General features: G+C 40.0%; 2 protein-coding genes and 1 long non-coding RNA gene across 3 annotated transcripts in view; 1 reads left to right on the top strand and 2 right to left on the bottom strand.

Annotated features, from left to right (window-relative positions):
- Nucleotides 1-7,073, bottom strand: part of sntb2 (syntrophin, beta 2) — a 31,372-nt gene extending 24,299 nt beyond the window's left edge. The window contains exon 1 of the mRNA XM_067588999.1: nucleotides 6,262-7,073. Coding sequence (XP_067445100.1) covers nucleotides 6,262-6,991 — 730 coding nt within the window. The 5' untranslated portion in view covers nucleotides 6,992-7,073. The remainder of the gene's footprint in view (nucleotides 1-6,261) is intronic.
- On the top strand, nucleotides 6,779-10,954 carry LOC137182643 (uncharacterized). The gene is made up of 3 exons (XR_010928357.1): nucleotides 6,779-6,905; nucleotides 7,067-7,263; nucleotides 8,997-10,954. It is a non-coding gene; the product is annotated as an uncharacterized lncRNA (long non-coding RNA).
- A 118-nt stretch (nucleotides 10,955-11,072) lies between these two features.
- spire2 (spire-type actin nucleation factor 2) overlaps nucleotides 11,073-22,710 on the bottom strand; it is a 31,202-nt gene continuing 19,564 nt past the window's right edge. The window contains exons 9-15 of the mRNA XM_067588998.1: nucleotides 22,347-22,569; nucleotides 19,448-19,575; nucleotides 17,952-18,089; nucleotides 17,751-17,818; nucleotides 16,732-16,759; nucleotides 16,041-16,138; nucleotides 11,073-12,589 (exon numbers count right to left, since the gene is read on the bottom strand). Of these exons, the coding sequence (XP_067445099.1) occupies nucleotides 12,172-12,589; nucleotides 16,041-16,138; nucleotides 16,732-16,759; nucleotides 17,751-17,818; nucleotides 17,952-18,089; nucleotides 19,448-19,575; nucleotides 22,347-22,569 (1,101 nt within the window). The 3' untranslated portion in view covers nucleotides 11,073-12,171. The remainder of the gene's footprint in view (nucleotides 12,590-16,040; nucleotides 16,139-16,731; nucleotides 16,760-17,750; nucleotides 17,819-17,951; nucleotides 18,090-19,447; nucleotides 19,576-22,346; nucleotides 22,570-22,710) is intronic.

Here is a 22,710-nt window from a genome sequence, read left to right as displayed (position 1 = left end):
GAAATATCTCTTCTCTTATTTTACAATTTAAGGGTGCAAATTAGGGCTGCAGCTGTCATATCTATCATTATTACTGCATCTGCTTTTTAAATGAAGCCTTTAGTCTATGAAGTGTCAGACAATAGCAACACTAATAGTAGTGAAACCCACCGCAAAGGAGGCGTCTTCACATTGCTTCTTTTGTATGACCTTTTATTTGCTACGATAGAGAAAAGCCTGAAATCTTCACTTTTCAGGCGCTGGGACCAGCAGTGTTGATAAATGAATTAAATCATGAACAAAATAAAATAAAAATTGTTTTCAATTAATTTTTTGTTAGTCAACTCATCATCTCAGCACTGTAGCAAATACATTTACATAAAACCAATGACTACAGCAAAAGCATGCATCTTCACATTGCTATAGAGGGTGTTGTCCCTCTCGGATGCAACTGTCATGATGACTCATATCGCATCAGTCGTAAATGTTTTTTTATCTTGCTACTTTATTGTACTGCAGAGATTCTCCAGATGTAAGGGAACATTCTTGTTTGGTACAGACGCCGGCAAAACTCACATCGTCATTATTTTTATAATATTTTCAGTGAAAATTAAATGACCGTTCCCACTAAAATCGTGTTTCATATCTGTCATGATAATCCCAATATGATTTTCTTTGCATATCATTCATCCCTAACTTGGAATAATAATTTGTGTCTAATAGGATTTTTTCCACAAAAGTTCAGTTACATTGTTAAAACTTCTTAAAATGACATTTCCTTGTTCTGCCTTCATAGAAAAATCTATGAATATCAAAATCATATTAATTTCAGAAGTTTATCTTTTCTCATTTTTCTCCTTCAGCAGAAAAAATGTGAAAACAAACAATATGTAACAGAGTGGAGGAGGATTTTAATATATTTTTTAAAAAGATTAATTAGTGCAGCTTTAAAAATAGTAAAAATGTGCAACTCTCAATTCATTTGTTTTGAATTTGACAAAAAAAAAAAATCATGTGTGCTTGAACTTTTCTAGAACTGTAAAAATCTGGTGTTTCTCTAAACTGCAAATCCACAAACACTCACTAGTGAAGTAAATATTTGAAAAAGCCAATTGTTTCGACATCTGCCCAACTAATGCAAACAGACCCAATTCATATTTCAGTTTTTGTGACATTCCACAAGTTCAATTAACATTCTTGACTGCTGGATAACTTGAGACATATCTGCAGAGGGATATTACAAGGCCATGGAGTTCATAATGAGACAGAGCTGACAAACTGGCATGTCCTATTTCAGGCTGTGCAGACTCATGCTCTGTGGCAGATCTCGCTCCGTGTGGACAGCGACCAACACAGAGAACGGACGGTCGGCTAGTTTTGGCCTCAGAACAAAAGAAAAGAACTGTTCCTCATCAGGGCTGTCCCCGTTTCATCAATGGCCCCTGTGTCTGGTATGTGCTGTTTTTATTCCTCCAATTACCCACACAAAGGGCTCATCCTGCGTCTCCTTCCACTGACCAGCAGGCTAACCCAATAAGACACAAGGGGCTGCAGCAGCAAGCTTCAACTAATCATTAGGACATATGGGATATTATGTCTGTCAGTCAGCGAGGGAGGGGGGCATTAGCCAACAGCTTGTCACGTCTGGACGATGTATGTCATGTGTTAAAGCGACAAAACCAGATGGCTTCGGAAGAGTTAATTCATTCATTCATTCATTCATTCAATCATAAGGGCTTGGGGAGCAAAAATCTGCTTACAAAGCAAAAAAACCCAGAGAACACATAAACTCTCACAGGATGGCATCCAGATGACAGGCTACACGTCTAATGCAAGAAAGTTTACCTCTAGAAAAAATATCTCTCATCACAGTTGATTTTATCCCAGATTCAGCCATCAAACTCTATTTTTCTTCCAAGAGAAATAAGGCGGATCACTGCACTTTAAGATGAAGAAAATTACCCGTGATTCTGACACAACTTCATATTAAAAAAACAGGTTATGTTATCCCAACTCTTTTATTCACTTTGAGGAAATAAGATTTGAACTGGGATTGAATACTTGACTAAATCACTAATATGGGAATTTTTCCAAACAAAATATTGTGTAAGAAATTAGTAATAAACAGATAATAAAAAACAAAAATGACTTGATTAGATTTTGTGAAACAAGAGTTAAAATCAGGCTCTACATAATACTATCAGACCTACGAAGCTAAAGCGAAATCAAAATAAAGGTTCTTTAAACATTGTATGACTTTTAACGTAGCTCAGTTTTAAGAGTTAGTCATGAAGTCATGAAAAAGAAAAAAAAAATTATTGTGTTGTTTTAGTCATAGTTTTAAAGCTGCATTAATTTTATGTTTTGGCCATTTCAAGCTAAAAAACGCTGACTTGTTATCATCTGAGCTGATGGCTAACATGTTAGCAAACCGTTGCCTGTTTACACATCCAGCAGACATGGAGCAACATCAGAGTTCATTTGCTGTTGTGTTTCTCTCAAGTCAAATATTTACTCTTCTTTTAGCTCTGTTTTGGTCTCCACAAACTCTTGTTAAAATGTCTGAATAACAATAAAAACCAGCTCATCGCTAACGTTCTGTCTGCCACTAGGTTCTCGGTACATAGTCTAACTTATATCGGATTTATCTGCGCTTTTTCACTGGAAACAATCTCCATCTGAGCAGAGTTTACGAGCTAGAAAAACAAAACAATGCGCTAAAGGAGGCTAAAAAGCTACGTAAAAAAAATCAGTTTGGTGTCAGTTGTCCGTGAGTTAATCACTACAATCAACTCTTTTCACATAACACATAGTCACTTGAGTCATTGTTAATATAAAAATATTGATTAGTGCAGCTTTAAGACTGGATCGAGATTTGTATTTACAAAAGCTTCTGGTTTGTTAGAATGGACTGAATACCTTGAAACAATTTTTCTTCATCTTGTACAAATAGTGCTTGACAAGATTATTTATCCTGGAGAAGAACAAGTAAGATTTAATAACCCTAAAATAAGATGGATTAACTTTCATGACTTGCCCTTTTTGCAGAGTATACTCATATTTTAGAGAGCAAGGCATGATTTGAGACCAGTATGTTGATTTAAAGAAGCCAAAAGGCAGATTTTTCATTTGATGTGCTTATGCAGGATAATCCCAGTTATGTACAGAATATTTTGGCCAAAATCAAGTTGACAACCTACTGAGGCAACATGCTTCTAATAGTTTAGTTACAGACTATGCTTCAAAGACACTACTCCTCTATTGCAACAGTCACTTTCTCTGATGTGCGTCTGCTCTCTTCCCTCATTCAAACCAGGAATAAAAGACACCGAAAGTGTGTTTCAAGTGTGGAGCAGCAAGAATCATCCCAGTCGGAGCCGCCAGAGTTGACCTTTGCCCTAAATACACACATGCAAGCAGAGGTCAGGAATGTGGGGCACCTAAGCTAATTGTGAGAATATCTGGGGGTTTATGTGTTGTGTACACGGCACAGCGGTCTGGAAACTCAAGCCTCGTTCTGACTGACTGCCGTTCCTTTCGCAGAGCAGTGGGAGCCCTGCATAGACAGAGGGAGACTGGGAGGAAGAGCCGGTCCACAAACAGTGACAGGCAGCTGACACATTCTTCCACACAGGGGCCCACGTCTGGACTGTGGCTGTAGCAGGAGGCAGCACATCCTCGTGGCCGAGCCTCAGGGTGGATGGAAATGTGTTTTATACTCATGTCGGCTGCAACAGGCCAAATTCCAGCGAGGTTTTGTAAATTGTACTTATCTCCTTGTTGGACAAAAACAATCCTACTGTGTTATATTTTAAAAAGTCATAAAAAAAAGCATCCAACTGTGACAACACAATCTTTTAGAAAAAAATTGGTCAATTTGACAGAGCCCCGGATTCTAATTTAATCAGCATGGTAGATGGCCTTAAACAAGAGTCTCATATTTTACCTCCATTAATTCAGAGAGGTGCAACATGGGCCTCAATTTGATTTGTTAAAGCAGTGGAAATGTGTCACACATTGATTAGTTCCTACAATTTGTTCTCATCAGTATTCATCTGGCGTTCATTCCAAACCATTAAACACTGCATTTGACTGTTCCCGGCCTGAAGTTTCCGAACCCCAAGGGCTCTGTTGCCGCTTTTCCTCCAATTCACTCTTTTTCCACTTTTCCAAAGATTGAGTTGTTCTACATTAGCACCGTTCAGGATCTGAACTGATCTCCATGGAGCTCTATTCAGTCACCAAATGAGTCAGTACATACAATATGCTACCTCCATCTACGTACTTTCCACTTTGTATGTATTATTATTCCAACTTAAGTTTAATAGGCTTAATGCTTTTTTGAAATGGGGATAGTTTTATCAGATGCATGTTTAGAAACCTCCAATATACCGTCTCTGACCTTGTATAGACCTGCTAATGTGAGTTCAATGAACTTTGGGTGCACCAAGAATAACTCTTAGAGACAAAAACCACTGTGTGATATTCTCCCGCCCATATCAGGCAGCACAATTTAGCAATTAGTAAGTGTACAAAGACAGTTGAAAAATAAGTTGAAGCTGCATCAATTTTAAGCCACTGAGGTGCAAAACATAAAAACAAGCAAACATTTAAACAGCCATCACCATAAAACTGGCTTTTAAAGTTGTTACAGCTAACGCCTTAGCAAACAATAGCTAACTTTCACATTCAGCAGACACGGAGCAACATTAGCATTCATTTGGAGTTGCGATGACAAATATAAATCTAAAACTCATTCTCCTTTTAGCTCTGACTTTGGTTCCACAAACTTGTGAAAACAATATCTGGCTTTTTAGCTGTCAAATGCTCGACTTTCTTCTGCAGCTAGCTTGTAACTTCTCTGTCTTCCTGCTGCTGCTTACAGAGGCTGGTCAGAGCGTTAAAACTGAAACCAAAACATTACTTAATAAAGGCCAAAGCTAAAAATGCTACAAGCTCAGTGGAGCAGCAATTATCTCTATTATCAACCCTTTTCACTTTACATGTTGATTCAATGCTACTAACAACATATTTGTGAATACAACTTTAAACTTTTTAGACAAGACCAATTTGAGGTCATTAAGTGGTTTATTTTATAAAAACCACAATTCTGTAATTTAAACGACAAACTTGAAGAAAAAATATCACAAAAATGCTAATTCCACAGTCGACCCCATACCAGCCATAAACATTGTACTGAACTGATACAGATATTATTCTTAAACCTGATTTTGGCCATAACAAATAAACTGATAGTATACTAGTACATATATAATATGTAGTATAATATTTATCTTTTATATGCAGTAAATACAACTTTTATTACTCTGTGATCATATAGCTTATATCAACTTGTGTGTCCTGTACATTGTTCAGTATGTTGCGCTGCTGTTGTTAAAGAGATAACTCTAGTTCAACATTGATACACTTCTGTTTTACACTTTCTCATGAGACATATCAGATTATATTCCATTTCTTGTAGATACAGCATATTTATTTACCCACAGCTCATTTACAGGTCTTCCTCTTTCTTTCTCTTGGTCTCTCTCTTGGACAGTATCAAGTTATTCACACAGAGGACAAATTTCATTTGCTCATGTTTACAGTGACCTCTTATCTTTAGCAGGCTACACTCATTCAAATATACACAGTAAAATGTATGTTATCTGGATGTGTCCACAACTGTGGTTACTTTCCTGTTTACACTAATCAAAGGCTTTCTGTTCTGTTGATATCATTTCAGCCCCGCTCCTCCTCCTCCTCTGGTCATAGATCAACTGTGACTGTGAGCATGTTTGTTTATGTCAGTGTGCCTGCTGTTATATCATAAATGATTATTTGAGGGTGTGTGGAGTAAATTCTCCATGCGTTAGGGATGGAAATGTGCATCCTGCTGCTCTTATAAATGGTGCCAAAGGTGGTGTGCTGATGAATGCATTATCTTGCTTGTATAACAGGAGCATCAATTAACTTATAGCACACTTTAAGCTTTTAATGTATTTTAAATATAGCAACTTAAACTTCTGGGGACAAAGTAACTGGTGACTTGACTTCATATTTGTTCATACATTTGTTTCAGATATGGTTTTATATACTCAATGTTTTAATCCCTGGTTCATAATGTATTGCAAGTTCAGGTTGAACTCACTTAATGTGTATATGTTTGTAGTATAGTAAGTACCAGCGCCACTAACTCAGACTGGTGCACAGAGGTGTGCAGCGGGAACACAGGAGTCTAATCTCGGCCTTTACAAATCCCCGCCGTAGCGTCGGCCAACTTACCCTCCAGCGTCACTTCTTTGCCCGCCTTCTTAAGCGCCTGGACCGCCAGGTCGTGCGTTGCCTCCCGGAGGTCGTTCCCGTTCACCGACAGAATCGCGTCACCCACTCGCAAAGCACGGCTCTGGTCCGCGGCGAGCCCCGGGAAGATCTTGGAGATGAGGATGGGCATCCGGTTCTCGCGCCCCCCCTTGATACTGATCCCCAGCCCGCCAGACTCCTGTTTGACAACTCGGACTTTCCTCACCGCCTCCGAGGAGCCCTCCAGACTGACGGGGCAGTCGCCCTGTCTCGAACTGAAGCTGGACCCGGGACTCCCATAGCTGGAGCCAGGGCTTCCAAAGTCTGAGTTTGTGCCGTTATTCGGGTACTTTCCGGAGCTGTTTAGAGCGTAGTTGCCGTCGTACTGACCCCGGCTGACACCCCCGCGCCCTGGGCTGCCGCTGCGCCCCCGCCCCCCGTGGTTCTGGTTCTGGAGTTGGTCTTGACCCGAGGACGGACCGCGGCCAGGGTTCCCAGGACTGGCTCCCGGGTCGTTTCCGTTCGACATGCCATTCCGCAGGCCCGCCGAGGAGTTGCTGTAGTCCCAGTGGTTGCCCCCCTGTCCGGTCGCCTCCGCCTCGGCCGTTAAAGTCAGCGTTTCTCGGGTGAGTTCGGCGGCCACTCGGATCCAGCGGTCGCGGAGCAGAAGGTCCAGCTGACCGTTTTTGTCCGCTCTGGTCCAAACTGCCATTGCTGGACGGTGAGCCTGCTCCGAGGCGGGCCGCTTTCACACTAAACTCATCATCAACTTTTTCCTCTTTTTCAGAGTGCGCACAAGAAGCGACTAGGCTGCACTGGCCCGCATCGACACACCCACTCCCTCACACTGTGGCTGCAGGGAGAGCGAGAGGAACACAGAGAGACAGGGAGAGGAAGAGAAAAGAAGTCCTGGCAGTGATGGGCCAGCCTGAGAGAGCTTGTTGTTGAGTTCAAGCTCTAAAGCTGTCCCACTTCCACTGGAAGGTTAGCAAGAATAAAACGAGAAAACATCCGTTCAAATCTTTCAGAATAAAGTCAAAGAACATGAAATCGCTTGTTGACCAAAATCAGACATTGCAGTCCTCAGAAATTATGTACTTACTAATAGACAAAAGTATTTTGTGTCTTCACCTGCATTATCTACCAATTAGTGAAAAGATATGATGAATGCATAATTCCAGCCAGGTCCCCCAGACCAAAAATGAGCTGTGGGCCCCTACTGATCATAACTAGTATAGTTATAAGGTATAGTATGGTTTGTGGTAACATCGTTAAGAACAGATTTATTCGGTGAAATGCAGCACATAAGCATAATATAAAATAATAACAGCATTAACTCTAGATTTTAACGCAGGGCCACTCTACACAATGGGGCCTAAAGAATAGGAAACAATGCAGGTGTTGTCTTCAGTTTAAAATGTGCTTCAGTGGTGCATGCATTTTTTTTTAAAAAAATCACAATAAAGCAATTAAATTGCTACAAACTAATTACTACAAGTTGAACCTGGAGCCTCTGTGCTCCCTGAGGATCTGGGGCCCAGGGGCAGTTGCACACTTCCCCCAGTGGGTAATCCATCATTCTGCCCAAAAATTTACCAGTTAAGCCTGAGATAAGGTAAGATTTCCACCAGTGAAGAACTATTCAACTTAAATTAATTAAGAGATTAAAGAAATGAGATTCAAATGCTATTTATATATTATATATATATAATTATATTATATATTACAGTATCTTAGGCTATATAGATGCATCATGCAAATACTGTGATTATGCAAATGTATATTGAGTCCAGTAGTCTTACTCTGTAATCCTCAGCAGAGGGTGAGATAAGCGTATATTGGAACCTTAGCAATAAAGAAAATGGCACAGACTGGCGCACCTTAAAGCAGCACGTCAAGGACCCCTAAAGTCAGAGACACAAATTAGACCATGGATCCCCATCTGATGAGATTTTGCTTTTAGATGTTTTATTAAAGAAAGAAAGTGTATGAAACCACTGACCAATAGTAATACATTCTGTCATTGTGCTTATGGATGCGATCATATTAAAAATAAATGATTCGGGGACCCCCTCAAGCACCCTTAGGGTCCCACATTGAGAACTGGTGCCTTAAAGTACATATAAGGAGGAATAAAAGGTTAATGAATGCAATCATACAAGTTCGATACTATTTTATGATTTTACTTTGAAAGCATAATCACCCCACTTCCTGTTTGGGTGTATAAATTCCGGTTGGCTTAATAAAGTGTCTGTGTGAAGAGTGAACTCAGAGCCGGATGACAGAGACAGCCAATAGACATGTAGAGCTGTAGATTATTTATTCATGATGATATAGAGGCGGGCCTTCATAGACGCATTATGGATCCACTGACTGGGGGACAAAGCCTTCTTAAATTCACTCACTGTGTTGGCTTTATTAAAAGATACTGCTGCCTACTGTGAACTTTGTTTTCATATTCTGGAGGTTAAAATAACATTCCCATCAGCAGACAGTCAATAGAAGTGCTCAGTGAGTCAAAGTCTCACAGGCAGACAACACTCACTAACATGGTCCATTGTCCTTGAAGCCAATAATAGCTCCATGTATACCATCACATTTAGTATCTGCTGTATTAACTCTAAGCTGAACCAAGTTAGTGCCCACATTGTTTTTCTTTTCATTTCTAAGATGTCACAACCAATTTATTTAGTCACAGAACTGTTTTATGATCATAGGAAAATACAGCCTGTGATGTCAAGATCACAAAACATCTCCAGGAGAAAAACTTCAGAGCTAATGACAAGGATGTCGCCTCCTGCCTTTCAAAATCAGCCTGGAAGTTGATCACATTGGAAGAGATCCCTTTGGCTGTTTGTGAGATCATTTCATGTTTTGTTTCCCTGTGATCAGTAAATAATTATGTCATCTCCGTGTCCTCTGTGGCCTTTAAGTGATTCGTTGAAATTACAGATGTACCATACAGTATAAAGCAGGGCTTAATCCTTATGATTTAATGGCAAAGTTCTTGCATTTAATAACATTTGCCACCAAATCTCTATTCAGATTTTCTTGATGTAGTTTAGGTGTTAATCAGCAGTAAATTCTAGACAACTATACTGAGAGAAAAACATCTTATGTCTTCCATGGATTATATCTGACTTATTTTTTAACAGTAAACGCTATTCTGCAAAGCTGCCCTTTAGCACAGATCCACTCCTTTATGTGTGCAACCAACAGAGTCACAACGTGGGTTCCCTCTCCATGCTCCTTTATTCTTCACCACAAGCAGAGCTGTGGCAGAGACACATCTGTGAGCCTTTTACCAAGCAGTCAATTCTCCTCCATTAATTTTCTATGAGAAGAGCTCAGCTTCTGCAAGATGCATGTTGGAAATACTCCGTCCACATACAGAGAGATGGAGCGCTGACATGCCGGAATTAGTGAAAAGCAAATGCAGACAAAATGTTACAAACGCGTCTACAGCCTTATCTTTCAGATTGACCATTAAGTTGAATCAACTCCTTTCTAAAACATTTTCAACAAAAACTGAACTTCAGAAGGCAGGATTCATTGGAGGGCTGTTGTATTAGTGTGTATTTGGCAGAACATTACTTGTTTCCATGTTACAATACAAAAATAAAAAGAGAACCCAAACTCCAAAGCTCACTGTATCTCATTTGTTTATTTTTTACACAAACAGAAGTGTAAAAAATGATAATTTATAGTTTTATGGGGGTTACATAGTGTCCTTGACCAGCATTGGTTTACAGACCCATCCAGCGTGTCTGAGCAGTGTCTCTGCTGGTTGCCTGGTGACGACAACACTCCGAGAAGTTACTGCTCCCGGCTGTTGTTTGTCAAGAGATGGTTACAGCACGTTATTCCAAGTTAAACCACAAACTGTGGGCGCCCTGGTGGCCTAGGGTTTAACATTTCTGCTTCCATTCCTGTTTGTGCACGGATTAAATAAACAAAAAATAACATGTTCATTTGTGAGCTTTAGAGGTGTCTGCAGGTCATCTCCTGTCTCCAGGTCTGTACACACAGATGAGAGTTCTTATCGACCTTCTCATCTAACTCTCAGGAAGAAAGCTAATAAGTATGTGTCCCAAACTATGTAATACCATAGCAACCGTTCTGTATTTGCCTCGTACAAACCTCCACCTTAAAAAGCCATGTTCACTTCTGAACCAGAACTCAGGGAGCCTGCAGCTGGACGGAGGTCCTGGAACATGTCAAATTAGAGATTGTTGGGGGCAGAGGCCCCACCAAGTGGACTGTTTTCAGGGTTCCCAGGTATTTCTAGTTGTGCAGCTGCCAGGCAGTGCATCATACAGAATTTGGGAATTTGATATCAGTAATTTCAGAGGTTTTCTAATGAAGAACCGGAAAGTTGATATATGTAAAGATTCTGCAGTGATATTGGTTCAAATGAAGGAAATATACAGTATATATTTGGTGTTTTGCCATTACCAAGTTTGTAGTCAATTTATTTGCTTTGTTCAACCAATCACATGTTGTTCCTGAAATAGCTTGTTAGTATTAGTCGTTGAAAATTGATTTTTATGTACCAGTAAAAATGATTTTGTTTTAATGAGCCTTCTTGAATAGATCCATTTGCTATTACTTATGCATAATACAAATGGGATTTTTCTTCCAAGAATAAACAAACTGCTGACTCACTGAAATATACATTATTTTGTTTCTATTTATCTATGAAGCTCTGTGGCTACTGAAGCTGTTCTGTGGCGACACACAGCAGCTGAACCAGCATACAGATCAGGACAGTAAAACTCACAGACAGCGATGACTGTGTTTGTCGTTTGATTTTATTGCAGTTGAGGTTTACTTAGTGTTTACAAAACCAGAGCAGATTGCAAGCGTCCATGGGGAGTGTGAGAGAGGCGGGAGTTTCATCTGCTCGCTTCACATCATCATCATCATCATGCTGCGTCGGTTAAAGGTGCAGTCTGCAGCTTCAGCCCGGTTACATTCACAGTGTCGCCGCTGTCGTACCTCGTCCAGCTGTACCTGGGACTTTTCAAGCATGTCTAAAATGCAAAAGAGGCCTCGCTATGCAGCAGCCGCTCATTACAAATCCCTTTTTGGATGATTAAAAATACATTTTATTATGCTGTGTACGAGCTAATAATTTTACAATTCTGTTTCTGTGTCTCTAAGTTACATTCATGACAAAAACAAGGCAACCACAGAGAGCTAAAATGCAAGGTTTACATGTCGACTCTATGCTGCGTAGCTTTTATCCCCCTAAAACTACCACCACCCAACCCCACCTCCACCTTTCCTCTCACAGTGTCTTTCCTCACCTGCCCTCTGCTCCCATGTTTGTCTCCCTACCAGCTGTGAGCATCTGGGAGTGAAGTCATGGTGCAGGAGATAAGGCAGGTCCTTGCTCAAACCTTAACAAAGTAAGAGACTGGAGGGGGAGGGAGGCTCTGTGCATGTGTGTGTGTGTGTGTGTGTGTGTTTGTACAAGTGTGGGCACATCTGCTGGGTGAGATATGGAGGATGATGTGGTTGGGAATTGGATGATGGGTGACGTGGTGGTGGTTTAGGGTCTCTTGATTCTTACTAAAAAGGGTTTAGTTTTAGCTTTAGTTTTTTAGATTTATATACTGTATCATAGCATAATCATTGAATAATGCATTTAATGCTCCAAACCAGCAACAACTTTAAAGGACCCCCACTATATTATGTGTTCTTATTTACTATCTAGTTTTATTTGAACCAATCACATGGCTTTTTGAATCAGTACTGTACATCTGACCACGAGAACCCTTGAAGAACCCTACGTTTTTCTGTGTGTGTGCAAACAGTGCACCACAGGAGCAGCACAACTTGAGTAGGGAGTGTGTGTGAGTGTGTGTGTGTGTGTCAGTGTCAGTCTACTCATTGGTTCACATTGTTGATGGTCTTGGCGTGGAGCTTCAGTGAAGGAGACGGCGATGACGCATGAAGCCGCTGTTGGTGATGATAGGACTGTGGAGGGAGCTGGGGGTGACCGGGTGACTGCGGGTAAGGTGGAGGGTGACTCAGCAGGGGAGGGCTGGGTTGAGGGAAAGTCTCGAGGTTGGATTGACGTTGCAACTGTGGTCTCTGAGCAGCAGCGGTGGCGGCGGCGGCAGCGGCAGCTTTGGCTTCCCTCTTGGGAGTGTTGTTAAGGATGTCCAGGCTCCGGCGGCTGGAAGAAATGACATCGGCGACAAATTTGGTGCATTCAGCGCAGATGTCTCGGAGCGTGCAGCCATGTGCGTACAGATGGGGGAACTCCTCCTCTACTGAGCGGCGGGACAGAGTGCGCAGGGACCTGCGGAGGGACAGGGAGGGATGGGAAGGGTTTATATTCATATTGGGAAACCCAAAAGTTGATGCACCCACAAGTTTACTCTTCTTTTTGACTGACATAAGTGTAGAAATTCATAGCATTAATTTCACTGAGCAGCTTTTTCAAGTCTGAGAAAATAACCTTGGTGATCTATTAATTTTAATGGTATCGAGCTCAGTGCGGCAAAACAAGTTTCAAATTCTCAAAGAATAAATGATGTTTGTTCAAATCAATGGTTGTTTAAAATGGGCGTATTCTCATAGCCATCAATTCCTCAAAACACCACATTTCATATCATAAGCCAAGTTTTATATCATATCCTAAAAAAAGGGACAGCCCTGTCTTTTTTAACAATACTGAAAATCTCACCCTTTAATCAAATAATGACCAAAATGTCACTATACATGTTTGGTTTTAAGTTATAATCCATCATATTTTCATGAAATCGTGTTATTTATGGTCAGCATTTTTTCCTTCAAAAGCCATTCAGTGTATTCACATTGAGTATTGACATCTCTATAAAATAGTTTTTATTGGTAGTGGTGGAGTCCACTATTCCTGCGCTGGATTCAGATTGCTTGTTGTTACTGTTATAACACTGATCACAAAAGAATAATAATATGTTCAAACATCCTTTTCTTCACATCATTTTCTCTCTTATTTGCAGCTGTCACTCTCAGTCTGTCTCATTTTTCTGCACTCAAAAGCCCATTAAGCTAATTGTGTCTGTAAGAACGCTTTCGTAAAAATGTGTTGTGGCAGCATTTAAAAACGCATTATAAAGTGATTTATATTCCAAAAAGATAAATAGACACATATCCCATTTCCCCATTTCCCAAAGTAAATCAGTGGAACGTCTGGAAAAAAAAAAGCTAGGCTTGATCTTGTTTGTCTGTCTAAGCTCATTTAAAGTGAATAAAATATAAACATGACATGATAAATTGTGTAACAAAAAAAAAAAAGACATGCAGCAGTGGGGTGGGACCCACACAGTCACTAACGAAAAGATTAAGGTCAGCTTTTCTGATTAAAATAACACTAACATTCACTGTTATAAAACCTACTATTTCTGTCCTTATCACTGCACGGGCGGGTAGTGATGACAGGTGTTAGACAGCAGAGCAGCACAACACCATGCCAGCACTCTCTCTCTCTCTCTCTAACTCACTGTGAAGCTCTCTCGCTCCACCCTTCTTTCCATCCATCTCTCACCCTCATTTGTACGTCTGTCTTAACTCAGGCACAAGGAGTGAGGATATTAATGACAGCTGGGTAATTATTACATAATGGCTGCTTAGAGGCCTTGGGAGAGGCATCGCACTGATTATATAACAAAGGGATGGAGAGGGGAGGGGCGGGCTAGATGCTGGTGATTGGATTGAGCAGGCAATCTGCGATTGGTTGAGGTAAGCACAGAGGCTGCTTCTGCTTAGGTTGGAGAAGGTTAGCAGTCAGTGGCTTGAGGGAGGGGCAGACTTAAATAGCTTTAACCTGTGTTCTTAACCCGAGGTGTGCGTTTGTCCTTGGGTTTAACAAGGCATAGTGATTGGTTGGAAGGACTGTGGGGAAACTGGCACTGAGTGTCTGTGTCACAAGCTAGGAGTCCATCCAAATGTCATGTCAGCTTTACCTCCAGTGAACTTTGGAAAAAAAAAACAAGGCTAATTTGTTAGCTTTCCTAAGATGGGCTGAAGTGAATGTGTTTGTGATCTTTCAAGTGCAAATTTTGGTCCAATGATGGTCATGCGGATACCAAAAACATTCGGATAATCTCCTGGAGAGCTTGAATATCCACAGCTAATTTCATGATGATCTGGCCAGTAGCTGTGGACTAATCCTGCTCTAAGCCAGTGGTTCCCAACAATTATATCTTGTGACGGGTTGCATATATAACAGGGAGGTAGATAGTTCAACCAAAAATGGATTTTTCCTTATCAGATTGTTTGATTTTAAAAATTTCAGTGGCCTTGAGATGTAAAATTATCCAGTAATTCACAAGCAAAGCATATATATATATATATATATATATATATATATACACAGTTGTGCTCATAAGTTTACATACCTTGGTAGAATTTGTGAAATATATTGGCCATTTTTTGGAAAATATGACTGATCATGCTGAAAACTTTTGTTTTACTTAGGGATAGTGGTCAGGTGAAGCCATTTATTTTCACATAATTGTGTGTGCCCTTTTTAAACCATAATGATAACTGAAATCATCAATTTGGCCTGATAATAAACACACAAGTTGACATACACAGGTTTAAATGGCTATGTGACTTGTTTGATTGTAATTAGTGTCTGTGTATAAATAGACAATGAGTTTCTTAGCTCTTGAGAGACCCATGCACATTTTGTCCAGGGCTGTTCTGACTTTACTGGATACTGAGCCATGAAGCAAAAGAACTGTCAAAGGACCTGTGAGAAAAGGGAGTTGAACTTTATAAATCAGGAAAAGGATATAAGATGATATCCAAAGATTTGAAAATGCCAATCAGTAGTGTTCAAGCTCTGATAAAGAAGTGGAAAATTGAGGGTTCTGTTGATACCAAACCACCGACAGGTAGAACAACAAAGATTTCAGCCACAAGTGCAAGGAAAATTGTTCAGATTGCAAAGAAAAACCCACATGCAACTTCAGCTGAAAGTTGCATGTGGTTGTTTCAAGATGCATAATAAGGAGGTACTTGAACAAAAATGGGATGCGCGGTCAAGTTGCCAAAAAAAAAGCCGTTACTGTGCCAACGCAACAAAACATCCTACTAACAATATGCCAAACAGCACCTAGACAAGCCTCAAAACTTCTGGAACAAAGTTATTTGGAGTGATGAGACCAAAATTGAGTTTTATGGTCACAACTATAGACACTATGAATGGTACACATCTTGCAGATTCTGCCAGGGTATGTAAACTGTGTATATATATATATATATATATATATATATATATATATATATATATATATATATATGTATGTATGTATGTATGATCTTGAAAATCTTTCAGAACAAAAAGTCTTTGAAGAAAGACAGATTATTGATCTTTGATATCTATGTGATGTGTCATGTATTCATTTGAAGCAGATTGCAGAGGAATTCATGTTACAACACACATGATGTTTTGATGTAGTTGTAAGTAATCATACCTCCATGAAAGAAATTTGTGCAACAGTCACAAACTCATTTCAGCTGTTTAAGGAAAGTTATGTAAGCTACTTTTTTTTTTAAATCATGTTTTGTTGCATAATAACCTTTTTACATGTTAACATTTACATCAAGTGCCTCAGAAATATTTTTGGGTTATGAGGGCATTTATGTAAAAATATGTTATTAATAATTCAGACTTGATCATTTCATATATTATAAATGACAAACTGGCTCTGACAGTGTCTCTGGTGTCTCTACAGTCAAACAGACAAACACAGACTTACTTATAGACTTGGCTTTTATGTCCGTGACTCTTTGGAGTGCTGTGAAAGCCCACAGTGTACACAGGAATATGGGCCATCTTCTTTGAGGGAATCTTCATCTGGAGACCAGACACATGATGAGAAAAAAAAACTGCATTGTTACAGAATTTGATGGCAAGCTTTACTATAAGGGTTATAGAAGTGTACAAGTACAGCCAATAGATTCAAACACACAAACACTAGAGACACCAAATAACCAAGACTCATCACACTATTACAAATCAACATATAACTGTAACAAATGCACACACTTTAATTAAGACAAACTACAACAATGTTGCACAACACAGAAGGAGTCACACTACCCAATAAACAGACAACAGCACAAAACACATGATAGAAAACCACAAAAATACACAACATTGTCCAAACAGCCCGAATCTCAAACCTATAGAGCACAGAACCACACATCCAACACGGCCTGGGACTGAGGCAACAAAAACCAAAAGCAACAAAAGAAATAACGTCAACAGAAACACCAGCCACTTGAATTAACTGTTAACATAATGTGCGTTAAACTATTTCTTTTTAATGTATTAGTTATTGGTAATTCCTTATAAATTAAAGAGTGAGCCAAATAAGCACAGAACAATAGTTCATAAAAAATAAACCAGACAGCGTTCTAAAATATAAGCACAACTACATAAGTTACCTTTGCACTGCAGGAGCCACAGACAGACCTGGAAGTGAAAGAAATGCCTGAATGTTAAAGGGAAAAAAGTGAAAATCTTAACTGGCCTGTGTAATAAAATAAAATCTGTGGTGGCTGATTGGGCCGTTGATCAATATCAATGACTATAATTAGCTTGGTTACTCATCTCCATCGTTAAATACAGTATATCTTGTGTCAGATAAGTCCAGTTTATTACAACTTATTTTTGTTTTTTCAACCATAATTAATATTGGTAATAATAACACTGTACTTGCTGTAGTACTGCTCAGAGTTTTCCTGTACAATGAAGGATTATTACTGACATTTCACACACTCACTTTCACTTTTACCACCAAATAAAGTGGTTTAGATAATCTGGATAAATATTTGGTTTGTTTACTACCTGCTCGTGTTTTGTGCCCTTTTGGACTTTGTTGTAGTGAAGCTGCCATGTTCCCAGATCTCAGCATTACTTTGTACAATGTTTTCATAACTGCTGGGACTACTACTGGACAAAACTACAAAAATGAGTTCCAAATTGTAATAAATTGCAATGTTCCCTTAATGCTCCTTTAGTAAATATGTATAATGACTGTTTAAAGGATATTCAATAACAAATAAAGGGCAAAAAGATTTTTGTGTTTGAACAACAAACCAAGGCCACTGAGGACATGTTGCCCTGTTTTAGCAACTTGGTGGCAGTAACATCTCAACCTTATGTAGACTGATTCCAGCAATATTTAATTTCAATACATTTAAATTTGACTACTTTAGGGCCAACAAATACATAATTAACAGCAATATAACAGCATGCGGACCTTCATGTTGTGAAATAAGATATATAGAAAATATATAAATAAACAGCTGAATTAACAAAGTATTATTTGAGGAGAGTGAACTCATGACCTAAAATTCTGGCCACCTGCAACGAACATCAAGTAGAACTGAAAGATAATGTGGCATGCGGAGTAAACATGTCAGAAATTCCTAACAAGTGAGAGGAAAGTTTTCTTTGATACCTTTTACACAGTAAGCAGGTAGACGGCCAAGAGAAGAGAGGAAATTTCACTCTGCAGCAGCAGCAAACCTGAGGTACACACACACACACACACACACACACACACACACACACACACACACACACACACACAGTTTCTGAGTCCATCTACTGTTAAACATGTCATGATGAGAAACAGCCATGAGAGGTTCCTCTCTATTACCTTGCCTCGCTTCAGGTTATTGTAGAGTTCTTTGCTCTGAAGAAATTTCTCCATCTCAGCTTTGACCAACACTCGGCGCACGTTGATGACCTCATCCACCGTTAAGGCAAGACTCTCCACAGGGTGGCTGAACTCCTCCTGGACACAGCCGACAGCAGAACATACAACTAGTTACAACTGTTACTAAATACTAAACAATCTTGTGACATTTTGGACACTTATGAATCGTCATTTTGTGCTTTCACTGACAGTTGCCGCAGGACTGCTTCACTGTATTTTTCCCATGTATTACAGGTGAAACATTACATTGTGAGATTTTTATTAACACTTTTTTAAAGTACTTTTTAGATTGTGTTGTGGGAAGTTTTGATGGCATGACTCATGGTTTTCACACTGGAAATTCAGACAACAAAATGATGAAACATAAATAAAGTGAACTAGCAGGGAGTGGCTTTAAACACAGCTCCTGATTCGCTGCTTGATTGCACTTCAATATCAAATTAGATGAACTATCTGTCTATCACCGTCTATCACCATCTTACCTTGTGAGGCAGCGGGATTCATGAGATCACACAAGCATCTTCTTAGGATGCTGATTGGTCTGAACCACTGGTGGCTTCAATCGCATAACTTGAAGCCTGATAAGATGGATTCTTGCATGATCTCATGATGTTGTGATCTTGTGAATACAGCTGACTTGCAACGTAATAATCATTGTACACGAGGGAAGATTTGAATTCTGAAAGCTGTGAATATATTTTGTGTGTATTCAAATTTATTATTAGGTACTAAACAGCCTTCTATTATTTTAAGAATATTGCCAAGGTCAAACCTTTTCTTTCTTCCATAGATGCAGAAAAGCTGGTGCATGCTTTTATTTAAAGTAGACTCAACTACTGCAAGGTCTGCCCAAAAAGTCTATCAGCCAATTACTGCTCACACAGAAAGCTGCTGCCAGAGTTTAAACTAGAACAAAGAAAAGAGTCCACATCACTCCTGTTCTGAAGTCTCTGCTCTGACTTCCAGTTAGCTTTAGGATATATGTTAAGACTTTTGTTGTCATGTATAAATGTGTTTATGGACTTCCCAGTGATTTCTAAGTTGATATGATGCAAAGATATCTCTCTGTTGCTCACTGTAACAATACCTAAGACAAATAAGTCAGTTAAGCTGCTTTCTCTGAATCTGAGGACGGTGAATCAGTTGAGGCCTTTATGCAACTGTTAAAAACATGTTTTCAGCCCTGCTTTTTTATTTTTTTATATATTGCTTTTATTAAATTTTATGTTTATTGTATTTCAACACTGAACTTCTCTCAATAATTTTAAAGAATGAAGTGTCATTTTTCTGGATTCTGGACTCTATAATAGACATAAATGACCTGATAAGATGGAGGTTTTTGCAGTGCATTTCCATTACCAGAGGGACCACTGAGACTTCACATGAAGTCTTTTAGTGAAGCGCCATCTGTGCTGCCAGCTGTGATTCCAACTCACCATCCACTGGTGCTCGTCTCCAACTCTGGAGCCGGATATCGTTTCTGATCCCTCCGTGGTCTCGTCGACTGAACTCAGAGACAGGCGGGCCGGAGAGGGCGGCACCCAGCCATGAACTGGGAAGGAGGCTGGGGTGGTGGGGTGGATGAAAAGTGAAAAGAGACAGAGAGAAAAGAACAAGAGTTTCTCGGGGGAAACTAGATACGACTGAACCGAGTGAGGACAGCGGAGAGTGAATGAAAGACAGCCACAAATCCTGGTCTAACAAGTCCATAAATTACACATCAGCCTCTTTCATTCAGCTGTGTCTCAGATCTCAGCCCTTCAGAGTATTTGTTGATTGACGCTAACACTGTCATGTATTATTAATCTGATTTCAGTGGAGTGATTGGATCCTTGCTGCTACATCTGTAACTTAGATCACAGTGAGAGGTCTGGTTTAGAAAAGGAGCTCGGAAGAGGCTCAGGGAGGGGGTTAAAAACACACCCCACACAGCTGACAGCGGGTGCCTCTTCGATCCTGCAAATGGAAGGTGTCAAATTGGCTCTAATGGACAGTAAACAGGCTGGGAGGAAGGCCGGTAAACATCATCAGTACATATAATTTGGATCAGCTGCTGATGACAGCCGGGGGCTTACGTGCTTACATCCTCACATTCACGCAGTTGAGGCTGGAGAGTCCCCTGTTGGCAGCGTCATGTACTACATAATAAATCTCCATCCAGCTATTGCTTGGCCTTGTCTAAGGCTTGTGGCATGCGGTGGCGCGGATCAGCTTGCAGCCAGCGAGAGACCGAGAGTGAATAGAAGTCGGGATCGTTTTTCAAACAATTACCCCTGGATATGGACGGCGAGGCTGCTAATGCATGAATCATGGCCATCAAACAGATAACATCCTCCCCGTGGCTTACATGCAGCACACTATTCAAAGCTATTAGCCTCCACCCTCCTTCGGTGAGTTAGACTTTATCAACACATCTTCAGATTTGATTAGGATCCATCACAACACTGAGCAGTTTCATAGCAGATGTAATCCCTGTCAACCCTTTGTCAGCAAGGACTGTAAGGACTTAACCACGAGGGGCTGACATGTTATTCAGCTCTTATTTCAGTGAGGTAATGGTAATTTAATGAGATGAAATTTTTGAGGTATATGTGAGGATAGATTGGAAGCAGCGGGGATATAAAGTTTCTACACCAAGTTAATCATTTTATTGCCTTGACGGTTGAACCAAATCCATCAAAAACATTTTACTTTCAACTGAATCAACTTTCTGTAATTACAAAGGAAATGGAAAGTGCTTATTTTCCATATTTAGCAATAGAGGTAAGTAGTTGTTGGGTTTCTTTTTGACTTCCTGGTTACTGAATTACTGCTTTCCTTCCAGGCCTCAAGGCAGAAGAGCTTGAAACTTTGAAATGAGACTTTTAGTAGCCGTTGTATCAATGATCTGAATGCTCTCAGTTTAACCATTTTCAGGAGCTCGGGTTTTGACGTCAGCCAGATTGTATGTAATTTATACAAATCTCCAGTCCACTGATCCATAAATGATGATAAATATACAGACTAAATATACATGACTGACACTGTGTCTCCCTCTGTGGGATAAGAGCTACAACTGCAGCAGGTGTGAATTGTCCACCGCCGTGGGCCAACAGTCTGCAGGTTTTCATTACAAACAAATGCTACAGCAGCTGATCTCATTAACCATCTTCCTTTCAATCAGAGAGGATCTAACCAGAGAAATGAGCTGCAGTAGTGGTTGTTTAGGATTAATAATCCACAGACTCCTGAATGTTAATGAAGCCTGGTAGAGAAACACTGTGAAAGAAACGCTCTTGTAGGATGAATGGGGTATGGGTTAAATGAAAATAAAACAAAACATGCTGCAACCCAGGCCTCGAAAACAGCTGACTCAGTTTATTGCCTCCACAAAGAAGCTATTGTTTGGCCCCCATGTTTTTATTAGCAGCATTGTCTAAAAAAAACCCCTAATAAACAGTTTAATAAAAATTTGGTGGGAAGTTGGGCCAGGGGTCAAGTAACAAGTGATTTAATTTTGGTGCCGGGCATGGTGTTTTATTTTGAAATGGTTGGGTGTTATTTTGAAAGGGATGCATAATCTTTAATAACATCTACCTGGTGTTCCCCCTGAGGTTGAATGCACTTGCTGTAACTTGCTTTGGACAAAATCGTCTGGCAAATGAATGTAATTAGCTCATAAACCAAAAAAGATTTTTTTCTTGACTCTTTGTTGATGTGTCTATCTATGTGGGCCACACCCACTCCCACCTGAACACATTTTCGACCATTTAGATTTTTTTTGCTAAACTTTTTTTCAATGCTTCAACATAAAGGTGACCAAATTTGGTGCATGATATATCTGACCCTGAAAAAGAGTTATTGTTTAACATATTCTTGTTATCATGGCCTATATGACAAAACTAACATATTTCAATGTGAATAACTGTGCAATTGCAACAAAATTTAGATGATCTGGACAAAGATATTCTCCTCCAAAAAATGTATTGCAATTTGTCTACAGGTGCTAAAATCTATATGCAGATAAAAAACTTCTATGTTCTCTATGTTTTTTGTTTTTTATTAATAATTTAGAGGAATGTTCAGCCTTGATAATGGCAAGTTCTGTAGTCCTTGTGGAGTGTTTTCCACTATAGATGATGGACCCAAATCTAATGAATGTGTGAAACAATTAGACCCAGTTTGGACTAAATTTCTATAAATTCTATGTCAACAAATTCCAGCCTTTATCTAAAAGTTAGAAAAGAGCAGACCAGAGGATCTTCTACTTTTGTATAACTCCATATACAGAACAAAGGACCCATTAATAAACTGAAGAATCATTCCCAAGGATTCACTTTACATTTATGTACTGACCTCTGTGATAAGGAGGTGGCCCGGCGCCTGTCAGCGTCCTGGACCGCGGCCTCTCGCCCCTCAGCTTGACCACCCCACCCAGCTGGGTAGACTCAGAGAGTGAAGGAAGCATCTCCCCCCGGAGCAAGGCCAGGTCGTGCTCTGAAAAGGAGCGATCTCTTTTCAGAGGCGTGGGGGAGCTATCTGCCCTCCTCAGCTCCGCATTGTCTGGAGACTCCTCCTCCTGCAGGAGGACAAGGTGAAGAGGAGGGCAGGGTGGAGGAGGAAATGGAAAAGGAGAGTGAGGATCATGAGGCAGGGACAGGAGAGATAAGGAAGATGGCAGCATTAGGCGGAAACGGAGGTGAAGGAAGACAATTAAGTC

Source organism: Thunnus thynnus, chromosome 5 (assembly GCF_963924715.1).
Source record: "Thunnus thynnus chromosome 5, fThuThy2.1, whole genome shotgun sequence".
NCBI lineage: Eukaryota > Metazoa > Chordata > Actinopteri > Scombriformes > Scombridae > Thunnus > Thunnus thynnus.
Note: the sequence above shows the minus strand (reverse complement) of the source record. Positions and strands in the feature narration are given on the sequence as shown.